At 38.9% G+C, this 27,325-nt stretch overlaps 1 protein-coding gene and 1 long non-coding RNA gene across 3 annotated transcripts; both read right to left on the bottom strand.

Annotated features, from left to right (window-relative positions):
- Positions 1 to 91: 91 nt before the first annotated feature.
- LOC308198092 (uncharacterized protein) lies at positions 92 to 14,152 on the bottom strand. Of its 2 annotated transcripts, none has more exons than XM_080599737.1 (3): positions 11,176 to 14,152; positions 5,514 to 5,539; positions 92 to 1,406 (listed from the first exon to the last, which is right to left on the bottom strand). In XM_080599737.1, exons 1-3 carry the CDS (start codon positions 11,490 to 11,492, stop codon positions 1,390 to 1,392), a joined length of 360 nt encoding a protein of 119 aa, XP_080455863.1. In that variant the 5' UTR covers positions 11,493 to 14,152; the 3' UTR covers positions 92 to 1,389. The 2 variants fall into 2 exon arrangements, with proteins under 2 accessions (XP_080455863.1, XP_080455862.1); XM_080599736.1 differs by having other exon boundaries at positions 11,151 to 14,152.
- Positions 14,153 to 15,613: 1,461 nt separating this feature from the next.
- Positions 15,614 to 23,923, bottom strand: LOC308198103. Its single transcript, XR_013953636.1, has 4 exons — positions 23,799 to 23,923; positions 20,611 to 20,744; positions 19,429 to 19,479; positions 15,614 to 18,290 (listed from the first exon to the last, which is right to left on the bottom strand). It is a non-coding gene; the product is annotated as an uncharacterized lncRNA (long non-coding RNA).
- Positions 23,924 to 27,325: the final 3,402 nt, after the last annotated feature.

Genomic DNA, 27,325 nt, shown 5'->3' on the forward strand with positions numbered 1-27,325 from the left:
ACGCGGGCAGGCGCCTGCTGCGGCCTCTCCACGACAGCGCGGCGAGTGGAACGGCGCAGCAGGTGGGGACCAGGCGAGCAGCGCGGGGCAGCGCCCCCTGGCGGGCGGGCAAGGCCCGGCACAGCCGCAGGAGCCGGCCACCAGAGCTGGGCAGGGCGCCCCCGTACAGCGGGTAGCCTCCACAGCAGCCGCGGCGCTGGAAGAGGCTACCCTGCAAAGCCGCCCTAAAAAAAACGGCAGTAGGCCGGCGGCACACAGCAGCCGCTGTCCGAGCGCTCGACTGTTCCCGTAAAAGTTGATGGCCAGGCAAGGAGCTGTTTATTTGCCCCCAGAACGTGCAGGGAGAGCTGTTTACCAGCGGTGCGACGGGTGCATTTCATAAATCTAGCAGCACTAACACGCAGTCTCTTTTCCAAGCTGCTAGAAAAGTTATGTAATTTGTTTTGGTCTTCGCTGAGGCAGGCTTTACATATTCAGCAGCAAATTGATCAAACGTGTAAAAACGGGAAGCCTGCCCAATCAGGCAAACAGCAGTAATGAGAATAACTAATGAGATACCAGCACAGTAGTTAAGACATTGAGGCTGAAAATAGGGCCCTATTAATAGCACAGGGAGGGTTGTGGCAGATTTCAATATTTGTAAGATTTCACTCAGAATTACTTGAGCAGAAATGTGGCTTTTGAAAGGAAAAATATCAGTCATAGTATCTTCTTTCCCACTCACCTGATTATTCGTTAAAAGCTGCAAAGCTCCCTGCCAAGGTAAACTGACTGTGGAGGGGCTGATGTCTTATAATTGATTAAAGCTTAGAAAAATCAGACTGGTAAAACAGCTTTATACAAAGCTTATGTCAAGCCATTATTCTTGATCATCCAAATAGAGAGTAGCAGGCAGAAAATCTGCTAGCCTTAATTTCAGATGGATTAAATATTCCAGTTTCAGATGTGACAAGCTGTTTTGTACAATTTACTCAATGCGTATATTAGAGTGATAAGAAAATCAGAAATGTTAATGATTACTGTGTTAAGTTCATGCCCAGAACTTCAGTTCTTTATCAGGATCTTGATTAACATTAGCAATAGGTGCCGTACAAATCTATATACAGTGTGTAAGTATATATATAAAAAGAGCAGACTATTCCAAAAAGGCACACTTACACCTATGTCAATTCAATACCTGCTGCACTATTAGTTCCTAAATTTACTATTACATGTCATATATGTCATAATTTCTTCTTTCCTCAGATCCTGATTATAATATCACCTTATAAAAAGTCCACGTATTCCAGTCTAGATAGACAAAATTATGGGTTAAAAGCTACTCACACATATGACTTCAAACCAGGTTTCTGAGTTCCAGGACTGCAGGCCTTGTCTTCCTTCTTATCTTCAGTCTGTAGACCAGTCTGTGTATTAGAAGACAGCATAAACAAAACCAGTATGTTAATATAAGGTTAAAAATCATATGCTGCTAAACACATGCAGCAACACTTAACTGGAGATGTCTGCAAGGCTGAATCTAACAGCATGCAACATGCTGTCCATGTTGATGCAGGACAGAAGAAGCAACTGTCACTCATTTGTTTGTTCCTCAAAATGGTGAACCAGTGAACTAACCCAGAGATCACAAGTTTCCCTCTACACCTCACACAGCTGCCAACCTTCCACCACGTGTAATGTATAATGTTCTCCTGGCTAAAACTCTTGAACTGTTAAGTTGCCAGGCGTATAAACAGAGCAAGTCATTATGCTCTATGAAGGGAACGTGGGATCACCTGCACAGCCATATCTTTAATTAATGTTGTTGCTAGCCCCCTTTCTTTTTTTTATCCCAAAAAAACATTTCCTTGGCTGTGAATCTTACATGTCTCATCTGGCCCAGCAAGGAGGCTGTCACACCTCCCAGCTACACTGAAAATATTCAGAAGAAAGCAAGGAGATGTATCATCCTTTTGTGCTCTTACACACTAAGTGACCTTTGAAAACCATATTCTGGCATATATCTACGTTTAGGAAAACAAATTCTTTACCTATTCATATAAGAGGTAGCAATTACACCTAAAGCCTGGAAAATAATAATCTTGGCTTTTATCTGTGACATTCTTTCATCCAAGCAGAACTGGCTAACTTGCATTTAATCCTGTTACTTTATCCAGTTGATTACCTTAAATTCAGGCTGTATCTTCAGCAAGGCTACTTACCTTCTGCTGTCTGTTTTTGCCTGGACTACAGGCATTGCACTGTCACCCAACCCAACATTCATTTATTTACACTACCCTCACAGGTAAAAACTAGGATAAAACTTGTAAAAAGCAAAATCAATATTTTGTTCATTCTACAAGACAAATACACTCAGGGTATACAACACAGACCCCTCCAGTAGCTGGCATTAGACACGTCTATCCATTCCCAGATCTAGATTCCCAGATTGGTGGCACCTGGACAAACAAGCCCCCAAGGCCCACAGCCCCATGCCAGTTGCTGGTACACAGACCTCCCCACGCACACTGCCATGCACACCCATGCACTATGGATTCCACTCAGGCAGCTGGTCAATCCAGCTCAATATTTGCTAGTGATAACACTGGTAGATGTACCCTTGCTCGCTCCAGTTGTTGGTACCACATGTACTCCTGTTGGTCTGATTTCAGTTTCTGGCACTTAGACCTCCAGACACACATACAGGTATGCAAAATGATGAGAGCCTCACCCAAAAAAATGCTTAGGCATGGAGTTTAATTAAAGACAGACTGTGCTGATCAGGCACAGGGTACAACCAGACAAGTGTGCTGGCCTGTTTACTCATATCAGCCTGTTTTACCTACTCTTCCTATGCTTTTTCCTCCCTAAACAACCTTGAGTCTCTTACCCTGCCTTTGAATCCTCCCATAATCACACCACTGTAAGTTTTGTACATATCCCCAGTGCTTTTCCCTGCGTCCCATATTAAATCCCACACTGTGTTACGCTGTAACCCTCCCAGGTCTGGGCAATGTTCTGGACAGCCTCTCCTGCAGAGTCACCACACTGGGCATCCCTGTGGCCCATGGGGGTAATAACCTCCCTGTGACAACCTCAAGAATAGCCAGGGTAGGGGCCTCCTTTCTCCAACAGGGTGTTCGGGGTTCCCCTGCCTGTCCTCATGCCTCTGGGCTCCTTGTTGGTTGTGGTGACAAGGCTTTTATCACACAACCTGAGCAAATACTCTGCAAATAGTATCTTTTAAGTATGTTTGGTACTTTGATTTTTGAAAAGAGAATTTTATTTATAGATGTAGGACAAAAGTGCTACAAAGCCTCCTGAATACGTCTGTTGCTATGAAATTCATTACTGCAACAGATTAATGGAAAAACACCATGCTCATCAAGTCACACATTTTGAATGTTAAGTCCAAACACTGGCCATTTTTACCGTCAATAGGAGCCAGATTTCATCTCACACCATTTTCATTGCTATTTTTTCCTTGAAACAGAATTGGTTAAAGAACAGTGTCACAAATAGCAGGACAGTGCCCTACAAGTATGCTTTTATTGAAGACAGACATATTTATGCAAATTCCAGTTAACAGCCCAATGAAATCCCCAAAATATCACATTTTAAAATACCCTGGGTGAGATGTCATTCAGAGGTAGGATTTTCGCCTTAATATTCGCAAGCAGTTTTCACTCATTTTATCCCAAGGCACTGATTGCTTTAGTACTCATTCTAAAATGAGAGCATTTGTCTAAATTACAATTAAATGAAAAGCCAAGATGATAAGTCACAGACTATGAATATCTCATTTTAAGGACAGGAGCACAAACACATATTCAAGACCTGACTGCAGAAACTAAAGTCTTTCAGATTATGAAATTGCAAAGCATATTGCCAGTTGAGCTTTTTTTTTTTTTTTTAAGATGTATTGTCTCCATTTATGAAGAGAAATTAAAAGGAAAACTTTACCAACATATGCAATCCATTTTCTGATTACTTGCAATATTATTTTATTTGTAAAGGAATAAAAACTTGTACCACTACAGACTTAAATGGTGTATTTGATGCTGCGTGCAGGTTACACTCTTCTACAGTGTGCTAACTTAAGCCTGCAGTCTCACCATAAAAGTAAATGAAGTTAGCCTAGAGGTTTATGTTTATGTAACTGAGAGCAGGATCTGAACTAATACAATACCTGTAGATTTCCTACAGAGTTATGTTAGTGTTTTGGGTAAACAATGATATTGTTAAATGCATTACTACTATTACTTTTATTACTTTGAATTATCAAATGTGAAAGCAAAATATACATTTGTATGGATACCTATCCTGGGTCAGCTCAGCCCTGCCCAGACATCTCCTTTGTTCTCTCTGAAACATCTTTACACTTGCTTCTCAATCTCCTTTCCTTATGAGGACATACTCCATCAAGATTCGTGTAGCTTACCACTGCATCGCTTTAAAACCTCCTTTTCAAAATGACGTATTTCAGAGTGCCAGTAACACATTGTTTGGCACAGCTGAGTTAAACAATGAGACAATAAATCTGTTTTTCATGTCAAACTGTTCTACTGTCATTGCTTCCTCTGAGCCCTACTCCCCTCCAGCTTTTTCCTCTCAGTCACCTGCTGCATGTCTGCTACACACACCTGCTTATCATTGCAATGGGCAACCCCATTTCAAAATGAAATATTTCATTTAGGTAGGTAGACAACACCTCCTGTACCTGGTGCCCTCTCTTCCCCTACAAGTGAATGCATCAGCTGTATCCCACTTCACCATTTCACTGTACAGAAGGAGCAAAACTGTGGGTAAGGCAAAGGAGAGGAGGACTGAGCACTGACACTGCAGTGAGTAGACAGCAGTAATGTTATTCCAGCTCTGAGAGAGGTCAAAATTCATAGTGTTTCAGAGAGATCTCACGGTACAGAGCAGGTCTGAGATGGACTGCCAGGAAGCAAAAAGCAATACGAGACTATTAACTATGGTTACTATGGTAGTAATAACATATCATTTTCCAGAAAAAATTTAGCAATATGTACTCTTAGGATCTCTGATCTACTGTAATATTGATACATTGACCATCACCAATTTGTACAGTGTTTACTTCTCATCTTTGGGATTTTCATGTACTAGAAGAACAGAAAGAATAGATAATAACAGATGTGAATTTCAAACTGGATGCAGAAGTGGCAAGATGGTACTATTTGTGATCTGCTGTGTGTTCCAGATATTTTCAAAACCGCATGCAAATTCTTCAAAGTTCACAGTAACATCAGAATTATTCCAGTATAGCAAGGAGTAGTTCAGTTTAGAGAGAAATACATGTTTCAGAATTAGAGGTATCTTACTTGGCAGCACAGCAGAACTAGAGCTTGTATCTTGTTCTACAAATACAGTGGTGATGGGGTGTTAAGTATTACAGTTCTACTTCTTTCTTGCAGAAATGCTTTCAGTCAGTAAGTGGCTGAAGGAATCACCTGGTTATTTCATACTTAGAAAAGCAACATTAGCATATGTATCATTGGCCCATGGCTTACCGGGTTCCAGGTTTATCTTTTGGAATCTGAAAGAAAATGTAAATAAAACATAATTTTGCTAAGTGGAAAGAAAACTTTCTCTAACTGACAAATGCATGCTTCCTTTTCAACCATTTAAATGGCATTGCATGAACAAATCTATACTTTCTCATGTTATTAAGGGTTGTGAAATCAACCAACTTACCTGTAGTTGACTGTGGCATACTTGTATTTCAACAGTTAATTAACATATCTCTATAGTACAGGTGAGCTTACAGCCTGAAAGTTTCAGATTTCTTATAGGAGGAACTGACATATGAGGCTCCATTGTGCAACATGGTTTGATGGGACTGCATTAAATTGTAAAGGCCATGATGTCTGCAAGGAAATCCTACATTTCTGAGGGCATTTCTGGAGATGAAATATCAGCTCCTTTTGACAGGATAAAAACTGGCACTTTCATTTAAACTCCAAGTATTTGCACAACACCTAGACAACAAAGGTACTTGATTTTGATTATGACTTCTATTAATATGAGAAATTCTATCACTGTGAAAAACTTGATCAAGGGATATTGTGCACAGAAAGAAGCAAAAGTGGATGGTATGGAATTCACAGCCCCAACCTCCAGTAATGTTGAGGTCAGGATGTCTTTAGCTAGCTGCCACTGGAAGAGTGCCTGCAGGTTTGCCTGAGCCAACTTCAGTCCCTTTTCATAGAGAAATTTTCAGCCTGTGGTAAAACACTGTTGCTCAAACTCAACTCCAAGGGCTTTTTGATTAGGTTTCCAAAGAGGGTTTGATTTTTTTTATTTTTATAAAAGTGAAATATTGTACTGTATGGTACCACTTTTTAACTTGAAAACAGTACTGGAAATAGCTTTCTTGAGTACCAGAAGATTTTCAGATACCCAGAGAACATCTGAAAGTAGTTTCTGTGCAGTCCTGTGTTCCAACTTTATGCCAGAAGGGTGTCCCTCTTGTTTAGCACAGGCTACAGCCTTCTGGCTCGTCAGCTCTACCAAAAATAAGTTGGGTCAAAACACAGCAACACTAAATATGTTCTCAGTAGGGGAATGATTTAAGTTGAAAGATTAATTAAAGTATCTTGTCACAGTTTGGTCTGGTGTTTCCTATTTTCTATACCACAGAGTTCATTCGTCTAGTTCGCTTCTGACTGGACATGGATTGTGTCGGGAAAGGCTGCTAAAACCTTGCTATGTATCTGTCTGATAATTTCTCCCATGCTTTACTCCTTTCATTTTTTTTTATTTTTATTTTTTTTCCTTTGGCTTCTAAATAACCAGAAATTTTGGGCAAGTGACAATTAAGCAACACCAGATGTATCCACTTTTAGAATGCCAAAAGGATGAGTGCAGTGGAAAACCAGTTGAAGTGGCCTAAAGCTAGTAAGTCAGTAAAAAATTTGATCATTCCCATCTTCCCCTCCTTTGTGAAGAAACTCTTTTGAATGATCATCATTGGGTTGGACAGACAGAGGGATGAAAGTTGGCTACTACCTCAAAGTCTCACAAAAAGGAGGTACTCTCCAGCAGCTACTGTTCTGTCCTGCCAAATCCTAGCGAGAAAAGGACAAGATACAAGAACAAAAAGGTACTACTTTAGAAAGAAAGCAGAGGCAGAGTACACAGATGGCTATCCAAATAACTTCAGTGACTGTGGAGAAAATTTCCATAGAAGTGTACCATTGTGGGTCCTTACTTCATCTGTATGAGAAAGAAGATACTAGAAGATGAGGGTCTGTCAAAATCAGCTGGAGCTGGCATTGTATTGCTGTTCAAAGTGGGGAGCTGTACAGTTCTCAAACCTACACATCAAATCTACAAAGTAATTACGGTACCTGATATAACATGCAAAATGCTTATTTTCTGCCTTAGTAAAAGCATGTAAACAGTTTGGAGTACCTAAAAGCCATTGTCCTACCTAGGCCTCATCATTTCAGTGTCCACTTCATTCCAGAAAACACAGAAGAGAGAGCATGACCCAAAGGTCAAGGTTGAGGGCTGTCATAAACCTAGCTGGAAGTAGATTGTAAAATGAGAAGAATCATTGCTAGCCTCTTTTTTTTTTTTTTTTGATAATAATGATGACACAGAGAATGAGCTTATATGAAGGGAGCTGGACAGTTTAGGCCTGTACAGTGAATACCTCTGTTACCATCTCAGTAAAGACATCATCACAGGCCATCCGAATCCGCTCAATGGTCAAGGGGCTGCTCCGTTTGAAGTCCATGGGCAGTCCTCTTGCTTTCCGTACAACAGCCACTGCATCACATCTTGCAAAAAACAATGAGCTGCCCAGGAAGAGTCCAGCTTCGCCCATGCCCTGTTAGAAGACAGGCTCAAAAACTCTGGACAGAGTTAATCTATCACATCTCCACCATAGTTATCTGAATTACACTGAATCACATCAGCTCAGTATTTGGCAAAGTCCAGCACATCCAGATTCAACATCTTTTCTTGCATCTCTGAAAATGTTCAAATCAGAAAAACATCAAGGCTGGATTTGCCTGGTGGGAACCATTTTAAAATTCACAGTGTAGCTACACTATCAAAAAAGCTGTATGCTGAGACTACAATTGTCACATTATAAAGCCATGAAATAACTCATGACTTCTCACAAACTACTTTTTCTGTATCAAAGTAATCAAACTGAGGAAGAAAGCCTCTCCTAGCCCCTCTTGCTGGATGAAGTTTGTGCCATCCAAGTCTGAAAATAAATGTGTCCTTTTTCTATATATTTTCTTCATGTAGAAGAGGGTTTTTTTATTCATTTATATCAGGTAAGGATGTAAGCAATTGGAGTGGACTTTCTTCTGGAAATTCCCATTACTTTATCATACTTACTCTAGATTCAAAGCTGTAACAGTGGCAATTCTCGTCTTTTAGTAGCTGGAGGCCTACACACCCCTCTAATTCACCTTTAATTTTGAGGTCCTTAAGTTTTTGCTTTTGCTTTGAGGCTACAAATTGGGTGCCTCCTCAGAGAATAACATACCCTTAAAACACAAAGATTGGTGCTCTGCCATGGCTAGTGGAAGAACTAGGCTCTCTTCCTGTAGGTTTTCTGTGTGATTCTAGAAAGTCACATAATCTCTCATTCATCTCATTGACTTCTCCACCTTTGAAAAGGATCATAGGATTTCCTCCTTCCATCCTTTTTCCTATCAGGCAGTTTAAACTCTTCTGCATGGACTCTCATTTTCAATGCATAGCACAGCAGCTAAGTACAAAAAGGTTTCAATTTTGGTTAGGGCTTTTAAGTGCTACTCTAATGCCAATAAATCACGGGAAGAAAGTTAGTCCATAATCTCAGAACAACAGTGTTTCACCATTTAAGTACAATTTGTTCCACAGCTGAAACTGGAATAACTTTGGGGAAAAAAACGTCTACCATACCCTACAGCCACTTAAGGTTTTGCAGCAGAAACACCTGGTGAGCTTGAAAACAGTGAGTTTGGCATGTTTACCTTGGATGAATAGATAGCAATTCAGTTGTGTGAATTTGGAATTAAATAGACGCAGAACTGCTCAGGAATGTCACAGATGGTAGGGATTTTATATGTATCTTGGCCAAGAGTGAGCTGGGGAAATGTAGATTTCTTCTGATGTATAAAGACCAACTCCCTGAATAAAGGCCCCTTCAATCCACACAAAGAAAGAGGTATACTTTTACAAAAGTCATTTTAGTCATTTCAGAACATAAATATATATGTAGAGAGAACAGGACTTTTTAAGATTACACATGAACTTTCCTTCAAAAGTAGAAGTTAGCCAACGTAGACAAAAATAGGACCAAGCTGTCCTCATCTGACTTACACAAATATTTTCATTGGCTCAAGTTCTACTCTTCCTTATTCCTGGATAAACTCACTGTAACTAGTGCAGTAGCCTATGATTTGCTTTGGCAAAAAAGAGTTGAGTGAAATCCACTGGATTAAAGCTTATTGGTCACAGGAACGCCAATGAGAGGATATTTGCCCAGGGACTACCACATAAATAGTCTACTCAGTCTAATATTTTCTTATAAAGATTTGCAGATAGCTAATTAAATTTATTTTAGATGAAAAACCTGTCAGACACAAATAGCTGATAGGTTGGCTATGAAGAGAATACCACAGGACAACCTAAAGTAGGAAGGAATAGCTAATGAGTAGACCTCTGGGCTATCACAGTAGTGAGGTAAACACTGGTGCAAGATGAACATAGCATTTAACTGCTAAGAAAGAGTGATTTGACAGATTTGGCAATCCTTGAATGTGCAAAATGAACATAAACAATTAGGCAAAGGGCAAGTATACAAGGATGAGCCTGTAGTAGGATAAATAAACAGGATAAGAAAGGCTTTTGCATTTAGGTCATATTCTTAGGAGTGTTTCTTTTGACTCTGCAAAGAAATGACATACTTTGTGCATTTCTGAGTTCAACACTACTTTCTCATTTACAAACTATTAGTGAGTGACACTGCTTTTGTCACTATTCAGTTTGTCTGCAGATGTAGCTAGTTGAATCTATAATACAAGGATATAAGAGACATGTCCATGTCCATTTTTTCCACAATATTTGAATTTCTTAATACAGCTGAAGTCAACAGTGCCCTGCAGCTAGCTAAGAGTTAGCCCTCAGTCAGCAATTCTGGGGTAGAGTAAACTGATCAGGAAAAAGTCACAAGGAGGTTCAGGGTCCTAATCCTACAAGGCATTTCCAAATGAGGTCTGTTGGATCTGTTTGTGTGCTGCATCTTATATGACCTTGAAAAGGTTGAATAGAAACAGTTTTATACTTCCTGCAACATATTGACAAAGTGGCACCTCTGATGACAAGAGATCAAAAGATTAACAACTGTCTTTTCTTGAAATAGCCTGTAGCTGAAAGGCTGATGCTCCGCTTGTGAGCTTCACTGATCTTTAAGAAGTATACTCATTATTAAAGAAAGAAAATTAAAAATTTGTTTTGATATTTTTTATCACATTTGAAGAAAAAATAAAACTTTAAAAAATCATTTAAAGAAAATGGAGGCCTAAGTGAAAGCTTTACATTTCCTTGTGCCCTGGACAGGCCCTTAGGAAGGGACACGTTGCAAAAGGCGCTCTCTAAAGCTGGCCAGATTTACTAAGACATTGTGTTGCACTACTTGTTTTTCCACTATTTCTTCCTCTTCTCTTCCAGTTTACTTCAGGCAGGGAAGCCCCTTCCTCCTTCTGGAACAATGGCAGGTTTCACATTACACCCATGGTTTCATCACAATTTAATAGTAAGAAAAAGAGAGAGAGATTCACCCAGTCTTCCCATTTGCCATTAGGATTGTCTCTTCAGATAGGATCTAGATGCTTCACAGAATCATAGAATCATTTAGGTTGGAAGAGACCTCCAAGATCACCTAGTCCAACCTATGACCTAACACGAACAAGTCCTCCACTAAACCATATCACTAAGTGCTACATCTAAACGTCTTTTAAAGACCTCCAGGGATGGTGACTCAACCACTTCCCTGGGCGGACCATTCCAACACCTAACAACAACAACCCTTTCAGTAAAGAAGTTCTTCCTAATATCCAACCTAAACCTCCCCTGGTGCAACTTTACCCATTCCCCCTCGTCCTATCACCGGGCACGTGGGAGAATAGACCAATCCCCACCTTGCTGCAGCCTCCTTTCAGGTACCTGTAGAGAGCGATAAGGTCTCCCCTGAGCCTCCTCTTCTCCAGGCTAAACAACCCCAGTTCCCTCAGCTGCTCCTTGTAAGACTTGTTCTCCAGACCCCTCACGAGCTTTGTTGCCCTTCTCTGGGCACGCTCCAGGGCCTTGATGTCCTTCTTGTAGTGAGGGGCCCAAAACTGAACACAGTACTCGAGGTGCGGCCTCACCAGAGCCGAGTACAGGGGCACAATCACTTCCCTAGACCTGCTGGCCACACTGTTTCTGATGCAAGCCAGGGCGCTGTTGGCCTTCTTGGCCACCTGAGCACACTGCTGGCTCATATTCAGCTGCCTATCAACCAATAATCCCAGGTCCTTCTCTGCCAGGCAGCTTTCCAGCCACCCATCTCCCAGCCTGTAGCACTGGATGGAGTTATTGTGCAGCAGCAGAGGAGCGCCTCCAGCTACCGGTCCCACAGCATCTCGCCCAGGTGCAGGGAGCGCAGCCCCTCCGCAGCATGACTTCCTGATTATTTCTAAACAATCCTAGATTTTTTATGCATGTTTCCACTGTCTTTGGCCGATTTCCACTTTCCCAGGTGATAAGTTGTTCCTTAGTTTCTTACTGTGCCCATATCAATGGTGCAACACAAAAAGCAATGTAACTTTCCAAGACTCGTTTTGGAGAATTAGAAAGCAGGTATTCTTTATTAACAGCGATGGGTATGTGGGGGATAATTCCGCCGAACACGTACACCTAAGCAAGACAAGGAGTACTTATTTATGGTACAGTGATATGCATATTCATGCAATTCACAAGAAAGGGGCAGGATTTATGTTAATGGTTTCTCAGACCTAATTATCATATTGTCCCTCCTACTGTCGTAGGCACAGTAACCTCTGGTGGTCGCACTTTGGGGGCTTTCTGCTGAAGGCTCATAGTTTTCTTCATCTTGTACTTCTCGCCTTTCCATTTTGCACATGCTCAGTCATTGTTTAACTGCTTCAGCAGTTTTGATCTTTTATAAACTCAGCTAACTTAATTAAGTTCTACTTGGGGCCCCGTGTTCCTTCTTCAGCCTGGACTTTGTGGTTAGAGCTGAGTCTTCTAAGTGCAGGCCTCTGCCTGCACTTATTCCTGCATCAGTCAGCAGGGGGGGGACTGAACACAGACCTCTCCTGCTGCCCATGCCGCAAATTGGTTTGGGGATGTCTGCTCTTGATGGGGAACAGCTGTGGGTGGCGGGTCTCCAATTAAGACTTGGGGATGAGAAGTCATTTGGGGGATAAGTCATCATGGGAATGGGAAACTGTTGGGGATGGGAGCAGCCACAAAGGTGACCTGGCCCAACTGGGAAAAAGGCTGACAGCAAAAGTCTTCTAAAAGCCTGGCAGAAGAGAATGCCTGCCAGCTGGGGAACTGGGCCTAGCAACCTGGAGTATCCTTGGAAGGCACTGCTGGCCTCCTGCAAGTGCAGCGTAAGGATACCTAAGAACCAGAAACTTCCTGAAGATACCACTACCAAGGGCAAAAGCAAGGAACTGTAAGAGGTACAGACTGTCTGAGAAGGAGGAATTGCTCCAGGAAAGGTGCCATTCTCAGAGACTGGGAAGCAGTGGTGTCTATCAGTGCTATGTAATATAAGAGACACAAAACAATTTTCCTAATCGTATGCCAAGGCACATTTACATATATTCCACTTTCTGTGCTTTTTTTCCTCATTACAAGCACATTTATTTACAAAAACATTCTTTAACTCTGAATCCAGGATCTTTGCAACATTATTTCTTTCAAAACACGGACTTCATCACTTAGTATTCTTATATACACATACTCACATTGGGTTGCACACTGGACAGCATTTGTAGCACTTTTAAAAAAAAAGATGCACATGAATTGAGTACTCTTTCCTTGGGTTGTTTATAGATAGCACAGGTAGCACACACCACCTACTAGACTTTTCCAGCATTTTTCAGTACAGGCCCATTTTCAGTTGATTGTAATTTTGTCATAATTTAAACATAGTTTAACTATGAAAAAATTACACATCTGGTGTGTGCCTTAGGCTGAGGATTATGTTCTTTTGTTTTCAAAAGGTAAAATGCTTCAACTGTTTCTTACAAGGCTTGAGAAAACTGGCTTTGATTAACCATCTGCATCGGTCTTAGAACTTGATGCACCTCAGGCATATCCTCCACCTTTTCTACAAGTCTCCATAGGTACATGACTACCTTACAAGCCTGGGGGAGAGGGGGTAAGTATACTATGCAGCCTCACAATAGAGGCTCTAGCTACTTGTAAAATAAATAAACCCTAAATTTTCCACAAAGTTTGTATCTATGCTGAAAAGGACTTGCTCTGCAACTGCTGATGATCGTGCTTGTACCAAGCACTTCCAAAGGATTTGACAAGCACCCTCAATAGGAAGAAAGCTAGGCACCACAAAACCAAATCTACCTGCTGTTTTCAAAGCAATACAAGCTCTTTCTTAGTGAATTTGTTAAATATTCTTTCAACATGTTCTGTTTTACCCTTACTTGGTAACAACTCAAAGAAAGGCTGACTTGGGTTATCAAATTCATTCTGAATGCCATTACACTCTTCGTTTAGTTGCAATACCTTTCCTCTGCTAACTGCCAGCTACAAAGCAGCACTTTTTGCAAATACTTGCATTGGCATCTGTTCTAGCCTAACTGAAATGTTCATACACTAGGCAATCATGGAAACCATAAAAAAAATATGACAAAGGGCCTAATTCCCTTCCTATTTTGATTTACTAGATAGAAAGCCACTGGTTTGAATGATTTTCTTCTGAAATAAATGAAAGTATAATTGGTCCTAAAGCATTCAAGTGGATAAGAGCATTTCAGTTTGATTATTAAAAAGTACCTGAAATATAACTTATGCTAAATTTTCATTTTAATTTTGTTTAAATGCTCAGAATAAAGTGAAGATAGATCCATACATTTCTTTAACTTCAAACTAAAAAGAAAAAAATTGTAGAACCGATACAGTAAAGAAGAAAAAAGCAACCCTTTTTAACTGTGTTCTATAATTTACCTTACTTTAAACTGTGCATAAAAAAAAAGCTATCAAGAAAGACTTTGATATAAAGGAGTTGGTGCTTTTTGAAAGCTGCTCAAAAATAAAAAATGAAGTTACAAAACCTTAGAGGGGAATTCATTATTTAACAGAACAGATGATCGTGTGAAAAAATGGTAATAAGTCTAACCTCTACTTCGCTTGCATTGACTTCTGTTCCAACTGATCCTGCTGTATATTTGCCATTAGATACAGTTGTTGTGCTTGTTTTGCAGAAGTGTGTATATGACAGTGGAATCTTCAGTTCACAACTGGCAATCTTTAAAAAAAAGTAAACAAAAAGATATCTAGTCACACTTTCAAGTGGTAGTTTCAGGCTGGAAAAAAAAAAAGCATTGCCATTCATCTCTCTGTATATATGTGCACAGAGAAAAGACCTAATTTAATTCAACAGTAAAACTACAAGTAGGACAATGCTGAAGTCTTCCTTAGCAATTATTCTGTAAATCAAATAATTATTAAATTCAGATATTAGAAGATAGGATAAAATAACACAATGCAATACTATGTGTTTTGCCATTAATGAGTTAGTATCTTAGTCTCTTAGATCAGGTTTTAGTTGCATACAGAAATTTTTCAATCAGGTTTTAAGAACAGTTAATTGCTCTTCCTCATGGATTTTCAAATCTTATGTTTATGTTTTCCTTTCTAGCTCATTTGAAATGGCTTTGTTAGTTTGTGTTCCCACTTCACTGTTTTTCACAGTGTTCTAATATTCAGCTTGTTTTGAAGGAATGGTCTCATTTTAGCTCCAAAATTATCTATTTAGCATACGGTTTTGTTTGTCACTATTTACACCAGAATGCATAAAAATGGTCTGCTGTTATCATCAGTGTCGTATATACTACAAAGTTAAATTTTCAGCACTTCGTCTCCCTCTGCAAAAAAAATGTTGGATCCTTTTGGCATATATTGTCTGTGCCTTAGCTATCCTAATATCAGTGATGGATCCCATGAAGATGTTCAGCTCATATCCAGACCTTGAAAGATCACTTTGTTTATAGCTTATATTTTTCCCAAGTTTTGTTTTCATCAGTAACTCAAAAGTAACTATCCAACATTAAACTTGGCTTTCTTATACCTATAGAATTTTTCTGTTGCACTTCTTAGTACCGTTCATCTTTTTGGCTGTTATCTTTCTTGTTGTATTTTTTTTTACTCTCAGATGGTAACTAACTAACCTGTTAACATCTTAGTGTGAATTTCTAGATGCAGTTCAATTCCAACATGAATGACTAGTACAGACCCATCTATCTATCTATCTATCTATATATATATAGCCTAAAGAGAAGACACAGAAACATAGTGATTTTCTTACCACACTGAACAAAGGTGCATAAGAAAAAGAACAAGGCGAAGAGATTTATTTTGCAAGAATTAGTATATTAAGAGCGAGTGGAAATTCTCCAGTAGTCTGACAATAACAAATTTCACTACTCTAGGTGGACTCTAAATGAGCTAGTAGTTATTAACATGAGTTCTGCAAGGATCACAGTAATTCATTCAAATAACAGAAAAGCACATCTTTCTTCTTCTTAAGTTGGGTGACCACATACATGCTGTCTCTAGTTGTAATATATTTGCAACCCCAGATACTATTCCCTGCTCGTCCTCAGTAAGAGAAGAACAGAGCAGACTTTGAACTTGGTTCAAAGGCATTTTGGACAGATGACAAGTTATCTCCTAATATGAACATCTACAGAACTTTTCTTTTAAAACAGAGTAGCAGAATTGTAGTGTAGCGTTGCCTTTTGAAACCAAGGGATTACTCCTAACCTTTTTTGTTTGCATGTATCCACACAGGGAAGTAATAAAACTGATGTTCACAGTATATAATTTTGATGGAGCAATGACAACTCCTTTTCCATTCTCTCTTGTAGGCTGTCAAGAAGCTTAGAACCTGATTCACTTTCTGTTTGTACTTTGATGCAGCCCTGTGCCAGTAAATAGCTATCTTAAATAGGGGAAATGCAAAAAGCAGAAGGAAATGGAAGTAATGAACTTTCATTCACGGGTAAAAGCAGGAACAAATAACTTCCAAAGGAATGGTGATGAAAGAAATCAATCCCCTATAAGCAACCCAAACCCATGAAGGAACAAGTGGATATGAAAGAGAATTAGAGATTCTATAATGAGACATTTTGGTGCAGTGTGCAATCAGATCCCGACACTCAGAGAGCAAACACGGGAGCCCAAGAGGTGTTGTGAAATACAGTGCCTCTGAAACATTTTTTATTTTTTTTTTAAGTAATTTTACATTGAGAAATAATGGTCATGTGATCTTGTTGGTGCCAAATTGTGACATTTGCAATCAGGTAACATTTTGCTGATGTCAGGCAGTCTCACCTCACAGAGACCAGAGTAAACAATAAATCTATTCTCTAAGATTTAGATCTAGATTTTGGAAAGTCAGCACAATGCCTGAGCTTTATTTTGAAGAGTTGTGAACTGTAACTGTAATTTATGCCTTTTATTGATCTTCTGTATCAAGTGAATTGTGATCCCTACATTCAATGTTTATTTACCATGAGAACATTGTTGAATGAAATATATGAATCTCTCTCTGATCTCTTCATCTATGAATTTGTCCAGAAATAATCAAGAGATGCAACAAAGAAATTGAGCTATGAACCACGTGGATTTACTTTTTCATGCATTTGTTCTTCATAAACAAATTATAGTATTTGTTTGAACCTGAAACCAATTTGAAAGAATTTTTGGTTCAAGGCATGAATTAAAAATAACAAAATCAAACAAACAAACAATAACAAACTTAAAAAACTACCAAAGCCTTGAAAAATTTTCCCAGAAAAAGATTATCTTGAGCAGTAAGAAATTCCAGTAGCAGGGTTTAACTTATTACATAGCAGAGACTAGGGAAGTGATTGTGCCCCTGTACTCGGCTCTGGTGAGGCCGCACCTTGAGTACTGTGTTCAGTTTTGGGCCCCTCGCTACAGGAAGGACATGGACGTGCTCGAGCGAGTCCAGAGAAGGGCGACCAAGCTGGTGAGGGGTCTGGAGAACAAGTCTTACGAGGAGCGGCTGAGGGAGCTGGGCTTGTTCAGCCTGGAGAAGAGGAGGCTCAGGGGCGACCTTATCGCTCTCTACAGTTACCTTAAAGGAGGCTGTAGAGAGGTGGGGGTTGGTCTGTTCTCCCGCGTGCCTGGTGACAGGACGAGGGGGAATGGGCTAAAGTTGTGCCAGGGGAGTTTTAGGTTGGATGTTAGGAAGTACTTCTTTACCGAAAGGGTTATTAAGCATTGGAACGGGCTGCCCAGGGAGGTGGTGGAGTCACCATCCCTGGAGGTCTTTAAAAGACGTTTAGATGTAGAGCTTAGCGATATGGTTTAGTGGAGTACTTAGTGTTAGGTCGAAGGTTGGACTCGATGATCTTGAGTTCTCTTCCAACCTAGAAATCTGTGATACTGTGTGATACTGTGACTATTTAAATTATAGGAGTGGTCATTTCCCTCACTATGGACTAGATTATGGAAGGTTCCAAGTTCCACATTTTGACAGTTAATGATTTAGCTTTTTGCTGGGTTAAGATAGCACGCTGGGAATCAGAAACCCAGGTTTCTGTGAGGTGAATATTCTTATACTGAGTTAGCATTTATGAAGAGGTCAGCTGCATACAGTGATCTTTCTGAAAGGGAGTACATATACCTCAGTGGATGATATTTTATGTTAGTCTAGCAAGTAAGAATTTTTTTCTTTTTCTCTTTCACTACTGCCTGTAGAGATTATGCTTCCTGGTTTTGGAGAGAAAAATAGAGATCTAAGATCGTAAAAGCACCATTTTGAAGAGGTTACCTCATGAAAATACTTCACATTAAATCCAACAGAAAACTTGGGCAATGGCAATCCCTTTCTTTTTCCAGTAATTTTTCTTGTTCAACTCTTCTGCCATTGCTTTCTGGCTGTAGTTGTCAGGCTTGTCCAAACATTCTTTCCAACATTTCCACAGATTCTCCGCATCAAACTCTTCTTTGAAGCCTGTTAGGTTATCTCCTTTGTACATGTGTATTTCCCTAATCTAAACAGTAAGCAAATTTACATGGTGCTGTAAATGCATTGTCCACTTTCAACACAATGTACTCAATCACCCGCAATAAGAGATTATAGTTGTTCAAATGGATCCATTTGCTTTAAAGAGACAGTGAAAGCTGTGAAAGACACTCAAGACACCAACAAGATATAATTGCTTTAAGGTGGAGTACAACTATACTCAGGAGGCCTGAAAGCTCTCCTTTTTTTACACTGATGTAAGTAAACTGCCTTTAAATCAAAGAAATTGCATATAAATCATAGGAATTGCAATAGTACTACTGAAGAAAAAAAATCAAACCTTCAGTTTCAGGGGAAATTAATGAATAAATTTATCATAATAGGCTGCCTAATAAAACCTCTTGTATCTCTGTCCTCATTGAACAGATCTGATTTTTTTATGTCCTGAATTTTCAATGTCCAATATCACCTGACAGGAAATACTGTATTTCCTTTATGGTATTTTCTAAGCCATATCTGGGTCACAGATGTATTTCTATTTTAGGCAGGTAAGAGCTGCATCTAACAAGAACAGGTGTACTGTTAAGAGAAATAAATTGGAACAAACAGCTATTATTTTCTTTTTGTGACCAGTTCTGTCATTGTGTTATCAGTGAAGAACTTACAAACTCAGACTCATCTTTTGAAAAGCCATAATTTAGATAGCACTGAAAATCTGCAGCTATAATTCTACCAACATTCACGAATCCAACCTGTAATACTGCAACCATTGCATGAGAGGTCTTTCCTCTCATGTAGTTCAAGCTGCTCTTTATAAATAAGCTAACCAATTAACAAATACAGCCTGACATTCAGACTACAGAACACAAGGGATTTTTTGCCACCAAATTGGAAAAAAAGACCTGCATGGATTTCTGTCTAAAGGATGGCATCAGTTTGGATCTGAATACACAAACCAAGAGCAAAATACTTATAAAAGCCACAAATCACCAGAATGCCTCAGATGCCCACAAAGCTATTCTCCCACCTAGACACTGACTATACTTTTACTCACACAGAATCTGAAAATATTGTTCAGCACTGTTTTCCGCATGAACAGAGACCATAAGGAGGATGACAAGATCAATAAAATCACTAAACAAAATATTAACTATGATTATGCTTACTCTGCTTTCTGAAGATACGGTAATCACCTTTCATCCTGATAATTTCATCACCTAGACAGCAGAATAAAATGAATAAATGGTGCATATATTTGTCTTATTATATGTTCAGAAACATGCATCAAATTTAATTTTAGTTTTGATTTCTTTTTCTTTAAAAAAGTTATATATGGTTTTATATTTTAATGCTTTATCTCACAGTATTTAAATTGGAACAATCACAGAAAACTGTAAAATAACTGGGAACCGAACTGTTAACTGATGTAAACTGATGGAGCTCCATCAGGATCAAGAATAGCACTATAAAAGATGATTAACATTATTGCTTGCTAAGTCCTATTATATCTGCCTGGCTAAGATGAGTGGTGTTTGCAAGGGATTGGGTTTTGCTTAAACTAGTTAAGCAATTCATAGACTTTCATGCAGTTTTTGCAGTTACTGCATTCAGGTAAAGGAAAGGTTAGGGCTGTCCACCAGTGATTAACAGATTGGTATTTCTTTCAAGGGCAAAACAGACTGCATACCTGGTCCTAAAGTAAACATTAAAAACTCTACTTCTGTTACAGTCTACCCATGCAGATTGCAGAGATATTACATATATATGGCCAAACTCCTAGTGGCGGCAGTAAATCAGTCCATTCTATGTTTGAGTTTCTTATTAACCTACCATGTATTAATTTAGGTTGATTTAGCAGATTTTATTTTATTTGGCTACAAAAACAAGGCAGGGGTACAGATCTTTTCAGGGACTTGCCTTCAGCTTTTCAACAGGAAGATGCAAGCTCCATGAAGCATGCACGTGACATGGCAAGGAAGCCAGAGTAAAGGAGAACTATGGCACAATGGGCTGATGTAAGCACACCTACTTATTAGGATTAAAAACACTTTCACTGAATATCTAAATGAAAAGTCCTGGATAAGGCTGGGATTTCTGAAGATCAGCCCTAAGAGAAACTGCATGAACACCATTTTTTGACTATCAGATAGTAAGTGAATTCCATTGCCAGAAGCCCAGATAATTTTCAAGTCTTAATCCAAGATTTACTGTCAAAGAGATAAGAAAGATCATGTCTTCAAGCCAACCTCCCAGGCAGGGTTCAGGTCTGATGTTCCTTTTTACTTCAGTCATGTCATCTCTGGTTTGTTTTAGTTAAATCCTTCATTTGATTAGTTAGATTAACTTACCTGTTGGCTGCCACTGCTGCAATTACAGCAAAGAGTGAAGGCTTGGTAATCTTGGCACCAAATGCTCCACCAACATGTTTCACATAGCACATAATTTTATTGGACTGGAGGTTTAAAGCTGAAGCCACTAATTCCTGCAAAAGTGAAAGTCCAGGATTTTGTTAAGAATTGTCACATACAAAAGTACATTAAAAATGCCTATTTTCCATGGCTAACCATATTTGAGAAGCTAACAGGCTTAAGAATGCTGAGCAGAAAACTGGAGTTGCTGTAGATACAAAAAAAAAAAAAAAAGGCTTTCAAACAAGCAGAGATGCTAATGAAAGCACTATCCAGTCTTTAAAGAATAGTGGAAATGGAACAATAGCTCCATAAACTAGTTTGACTTTTTGATGCCAGATGTGATATATTCTATATAGAATGGTAAAGTTCATCTGCAGCTGGATATAAAGCATCCACTGGTATATCAAACTGAATGGAACAGAGCGATTGTTTACAGCACAGTAGAGAGTTAAGTTAAAATGCTGACAGACCACTGCATTCTGAAAATTTTTCCTTTGACAGTGCTGCCAGAAATGCAAATAGAGGTTTAACTTGTAGGGCTGACAGGGAAAGTGTAAAAAATGCAAGCCAGTAATTAACTGCAAAAGCTAATACTAAACATGTAGAAATCACATACATTCTTTGAAACTGTTATTTTCTACGGAGCTGCAATTAAATTCTGCTGTCAGCTAGGACTTCTTAACTTTTTTCCACATTATTGCATATAATTCATACAGCCAGTATACCTAACACATAATTAGTCTTTTCTCAGTGAGATTAAAGTCAAATTATTTATCTAAGACACCCTTTGTCCATCCCATAGTAATATTGCTCATTTGTGCCTGCACTGGATTAGATAATGCAAATAGCATCCTGTTCAGGAGAATTACTGTTACATTCAGCTTCATCATTAGTAGTGAGGCCTCTGATTTTCATTAAAAAAAACATTCAAGTCAATTAATCTGAATTGGGAACAGTATTAGTGAGTTTAAAAAGAAGCGCAGAAGACTGAAAGTAACTCCAGACGTAGTTCAGCTTTAAAGTTATTTAGGAAGGTAAGAAACATGTGTCTTTAATACTTCGTTTATCTGTACGTCTTTTGCACGCTGAGTTGACAAATCATTCCGTTATCCTCCACTCTTGGAATAACAAGCACACTATTTGTGTTTCCAGGTAAAAGGTTTCCTGTTCTCCCAGGTGCAATTCACCTATTACGTATGTAATTATAGGAAAATCTAAGCTGCATTTCAAATGAACTGGGAGAGAATTTATATTTTCCTGTATATATATGTATCGGGGGAAAAAGCATTCTCTCACAGAAGGAAAAATAAAGTTTAATTTCTTTCTGGTTTCTTTGTATCTCAGGTTTACAATTTTGGGGACCATTTGTTTAATAGGGGAAAATTATTCAATCACCTAAAGCTTGTATAGCGTTATTTCCCCAGGATAAGATCAAAATCTACTTAATATCTGATGCCTTTTATTCTTTAAGGAGGCAGTATCTCATCTGTTATAATATGATTATAATCTGTTCTCTTCTAAATCACTCTGTGAGGGAATGCTTTCCCTTTTTAGTTTCTTTTTTATCCTCTTTCCATCAGTATGCCCTTCTCCTTTTTCACTGTTTCTGCCCATTTCTATCCAACACTTTCCTTTTGTACAATTTTCCATTCAGAGGGGGGAATCCATCAGGACACCACAGCATAAAAACTAATTCTGTCAGTTCTGTGTGACCTTTCCTTTATGCCATCCTTAGGTCTGACAAAATTTCCCTAGCAGTTATTCCTAAAACACACATTCACACAGAAGTAGTAGGGATCAGAACTGAATCCACTAGAGGATGATACAATGTGATGAGGAATAGTTGGAAAAAGTCCAAAGGAAAAGAGAAAAAAATTATCAGAAATCATGAACTTGCATGGAGAGTTTGACAATATAGAGGAGGCTCAACCCAAAAAAATGCAGGAATACATGAATCTTGAAATTCATGGAAAGCTACCACAAAGAGGAAGAGAATAGCTTGTGCTACACACCCACGGAAGAGAGAACAAGTAGTAGTACTTAAGTTGCAGCAAATTCAGTTAGTCATGAGGATAATCTTTCTAATCATAGGAATGGTGAAGCACTGGGAAAAATTCCTAGCAGGGGATAGTTAAGCTTCATTAAATGTGACCATTTCATCTCCATTACTTCTTAAGGGGCAAAAAAATCACCAAGAGTAAGTTTAGTTGAGAATAGAAAACTGAATTCAGCTACCAGCTGGAAGATAGATTCTGAACTAGCATGACTCCCCTCCCTTGCCTGACGCACTGCATGCATGAACTACCTTCTAGGATTTAAGCTAACTGATGAAATAATTTCTCAATATCTCCTTTTTCTATTTTCCTTTCTTCAGTAATGTATGCATTGTGTTTTATTGCATGCTACAGCAAGAAACAAAAACAAAACATGCTAATTGTAATTGTCATATGATTTTTATATAGCACAATCTTTAATCATTTGCATGATTCTTTTTTTCAGATGGACAGATGGTTGCAGCTAAGTATTAGAAAGACCAGGACAGTTGTTCCCCTTTCATTATCAGAGAGCTTCTGTTTTTTATTTTTCATTGTTCATCTCATTTTGTCATTCCCCTAGATTAGAAATACTTAATACCTGTTAATGGCATTCAGAGCCCTTGAAAATATTTTAGAATCAGATTGCTTGCTACTGAAAATGTGCCAGACTTGAAGCTTTTCAGAACTTGGGTGTAGGATGTGTGATTCCAGAGCCTCTGCAAACATAAGCTCTCAAATTTAATTCTATGCTGATCTACTCCTGCTGGGAATTTGGCTCCCACCAGCTCCCTTAATGCTTTATGAATATTTGTTTTGCAATCTCAACCTAAATCTACAAATTTCAGTCTCTAATATACTGGATGAATAGGTACCTAACGAGATTTTTTTTACGTTTCTAAAAATAAAACTTTGGAGGACTTTTATAAACTTTTTACATTTCATCTTTGGAAACAAACTCACATCTCAAGCCAATAAATAAATAAATAAAATAAAAATCCAAAGCCTGGCAAATATCTGCACAAGGAGGTGAGTAGTGAATGAGGTGACTTAAGAGATCTATCAAACAAGGAAGAGGAGATGGATTGTTACCTCAATGGCCAGAATTGGCTCCAGATGGCTTCATAAACTATCTTCACCTTTTTAGCTCCACACTTTGCCTGAGTCAGTGACTCTGCAACCACAGCACAGATTATCTGTCCAATGCAAATCATCTGTCACACACCAATGTACATTACCCAAGGGGGGGGGGGGGGGGGGGGGAGGAGGGAGGAGGGGGGAAGTAGTGGTTATGTTTCTCTACAGGGATGGAACATTCTGTTTTGTGGAAATAGGTTATGCTCCAATGCCACTATTTATATTCTGCTCAAAGAATACTATTCCAGGGCAGACTTAACTTCATTAGATTAGAAATGCTATTGGCATCCTTCACCTGCTGCAACATCTCCAGCATGAAAAATGCTGCTGACATCAGTGATCAGAAACATTTTCCCTGTGGCTGTCCTGAGGTGGCCAGATGCTATGTCAAGTAAAACCCCACCTGGCTGAGACTGCTTTCCTTGTCTATTCTCAGAAATGAGTGAAACTCATACAAGAAAGAATAGAGGGGTAAGAGCAACACACTAAGAATTATGCTTGTGCCACTGCAAATACCAGGCAGCAGTGTCACCTGTGATGCAGACAGCATGAGGCCTGGGACATTTTGTATGGTCACATTGGCTGCCCAGATCCCATATATTTCAGTACTTGAAAAACTCCATTCCTTTTTTTTTTTTTTTCTTCTTCCCTTTATATAACTGAAGCAAAAGGTCCAGGCACTCCTCCAAATCAAGAAATACCTTGTCTTCTGCATATGTTTGCTCATCATTGCCATTTTGCCCTGGAACATCTTTTACTGTCATCAGCCACTCCTGGCACCTGAAAGGCCTCTGATGTCTCAAGTGATCTGGAAAGTAGAGCGCACACATAAATGACCATCATACACTGTACAAATCTCTCTAGTATATGTAATTTCACAAACTTCAGGACAGAAAAATAATCCACTTGGTATTCTCCCCACAAATCTTTACATAGAGAAGAAATTGGAAAAGTATTGATTAGCATATTGCGAAAAAAATTAAAAGTATGAGCATCTGTGTGTGTACTGCATAAATAGCTCTTTAAATTCTAGTCCCAGTATCTTCAGAATTTAAGAACATATTTACTTCCTACATTTTCTGAACTAAAAGGGGTGAATGCATTAATACAGACTCTTCTGTCCATATCTGACATTATTTAAAGCACATGGTAAGGGCATTCTTAACTCATTTGTAATGCATACCTCATTATATGGCCAAATCAGACACTAAAAATAGAGAATACTCTAAACAACCGTTTGTGTATATAGTTTTTTCATACTTACATAATCTTTGCATGGGCTTTAATACTGGTGACCACAGCCTGCAAAAGTTCTCTTTCCACTGGATGAATATCATCAACGTAAACTGCTTCACCAGTGGCATGCTTAATATCAGACTGGTTCATGATGGGACATCCCACAGGATTTTGTGGAGTCTGTCCAGGGTCAACATCCTGCAAACAGGAACATGTCATCTTCAAAACAGCACAGTAATTATAAAGACTTACAAACATTTTCTGTGATCATTTTGTGATACAATCCATGTGAAAATGGTCTAGATTTTATGACAATATTAATGGGAAACATTAGAAAGTATTAATTCCAGTTTTAGTTTGTGCTCTATTGGCACTGAAGTGTTCTGCCTGAGGTCAAAGAAATATATTGCATTAGATACCATGCAAATCTCTAGTAAATGGCAGACTCTTCCACAGAAAGATTGCAACAAATAAATGGGCAAAAAATAAAAATCTAGATACAGAGATTTAAAAGGGACAAAACTACATGTTCACACAGTGGAACTATGGCAAACAGAGCTAAAACCTTCTGAATCTTAGCTAGCCTGTCTGCTGGGTCCGTATTGCTTCTGATAGCATCCCAAGCAAGCCACACTCCCAGACTTCAGCTTCAACACTGCTTTAAACAAATCATGTTTCACATTGTTTACTTTGGAGAAAATATATCTGAAATCACGGCTATACTCAGAGATCTCTAAATTCTTCTTGTCCATCTTCCTAAGGAGACAGGTAAATTTGTATTCTGGACAGTGCTTACTAGAATAAAAAACAGCTTCATCCAGGTTTCTGCTAATTAGATCCCCATCAAATCCCTCTAATACTTCAAAGAGCCTGGAGTTGAAAGTACTTCAGTCATACTTAATGAAAATACAGCTTTGGTACTCTCTGTTCTTGAGTTTCTGATAACTCGCATCAGCTTGAAACAGACTATTGTCGGGGACAGGAAAAGTCTTCCAACATCTGTGCTTTTTTGGGGGGGGCTTTTACTGAGTAGAAAGTCCTCTGTAAAACACGTCTTCTCAAAAAAGTTAATCTCTCAAAAGCGAACAGTACAAATTCTTGGCTGAAGCTGAAAGTTTTTGGTGAAAAACTGATACTAAGCAAAATTTTTTATTTTTTATTTTTTGATTTTGCAACAAAACAAAGATATGGGTGAAATTTCTTGATGAAATTTTAGATATTTTTAAACTGAAATCTTCTACTCAGCAAACATTATCATGTGCCAGCTGCATGTCCTTTTCATACTGTCATAAGATAGTGTGTGGCAGTTACAACATAAACCTCACCTGATAGAATTGGACACCCTGGGGAACACCCCTTTGTAGCATTCCCAAAGCGTTCATCTTCTCCCGTGAAAGTTCAGCATACCTGGAGCGATACTGAAAGGAAGGTGATGTCAGAGCAGTATTGTCAGACCTTTATTTTTTAAAGTAAATCTTTTCCCCTCACATATTTTGAAATAAAGCATAGCACCTTTATCCTCCCCCTATCTCCCATTCCCAAATATTTAAAAAAGCAGAGATTTACTGCAGCCAGCATGCTTATGTGGATACACAGTTCTTGTCCAGTCCTTACCATCTGATGTAAACCATGTAACACTTCCGGGTAAAATCTGAATAGGAAGCTGACAAGCAAAGTTCATTTATATTCTGCTTTTCCACTCGGAGCTGTTGGAGGGAGAGAAATTTCCTTCAGAACCAGTTTGCAAGTTTCATTCAGCATCTCATCATTCCATTGCCTGGTAGAAGAATAGGTTAGCATGAACCCACACCTCTTAGAAATAAAAGACAGCTAAAACTATTGCGACATATGTTGGAAGTGGTAAGTAAATCAGAGTAAGTTATATCAAGAAATAACCTATTCAGGAGGACAGGTAAAAGAGACACTGTAAGAAACTGATGATGGCAGAATCCAACAGACACCATATATCACACCATAACTCCTGCTTTTTGCTTAATTACATTAAGACATCCATAGTACTTTTCTACTAGCTTCTCACAGGACTTTCTTACACTGAGTGTGGTTGAGCCAATGCCTCCATATAAAATAGTTCAATCTACAATTGTGTCTGTGCCTGGACTGAAGAGGACTTGCAATCCAGAATTCACTATGGACAAAGCATTTTTTCTGACGTTCAATGTGTCTGAAGGCTGAAATGAAGTCATCCTAATGGAAAAAAGGCAATAAAAATTCCATCAATGGCATAG

Source organism: Anser brachyrhynchus (genome assembly GCF_964034855.1).
Source record: "Anser brachyrhynchus genome assembly, chromosome: 7".
NCBI lineage: Eukaryota > Metazoa > Chordata > Aves > Anseriformes > Anatidae > Anser > Anser brachyrhynchus.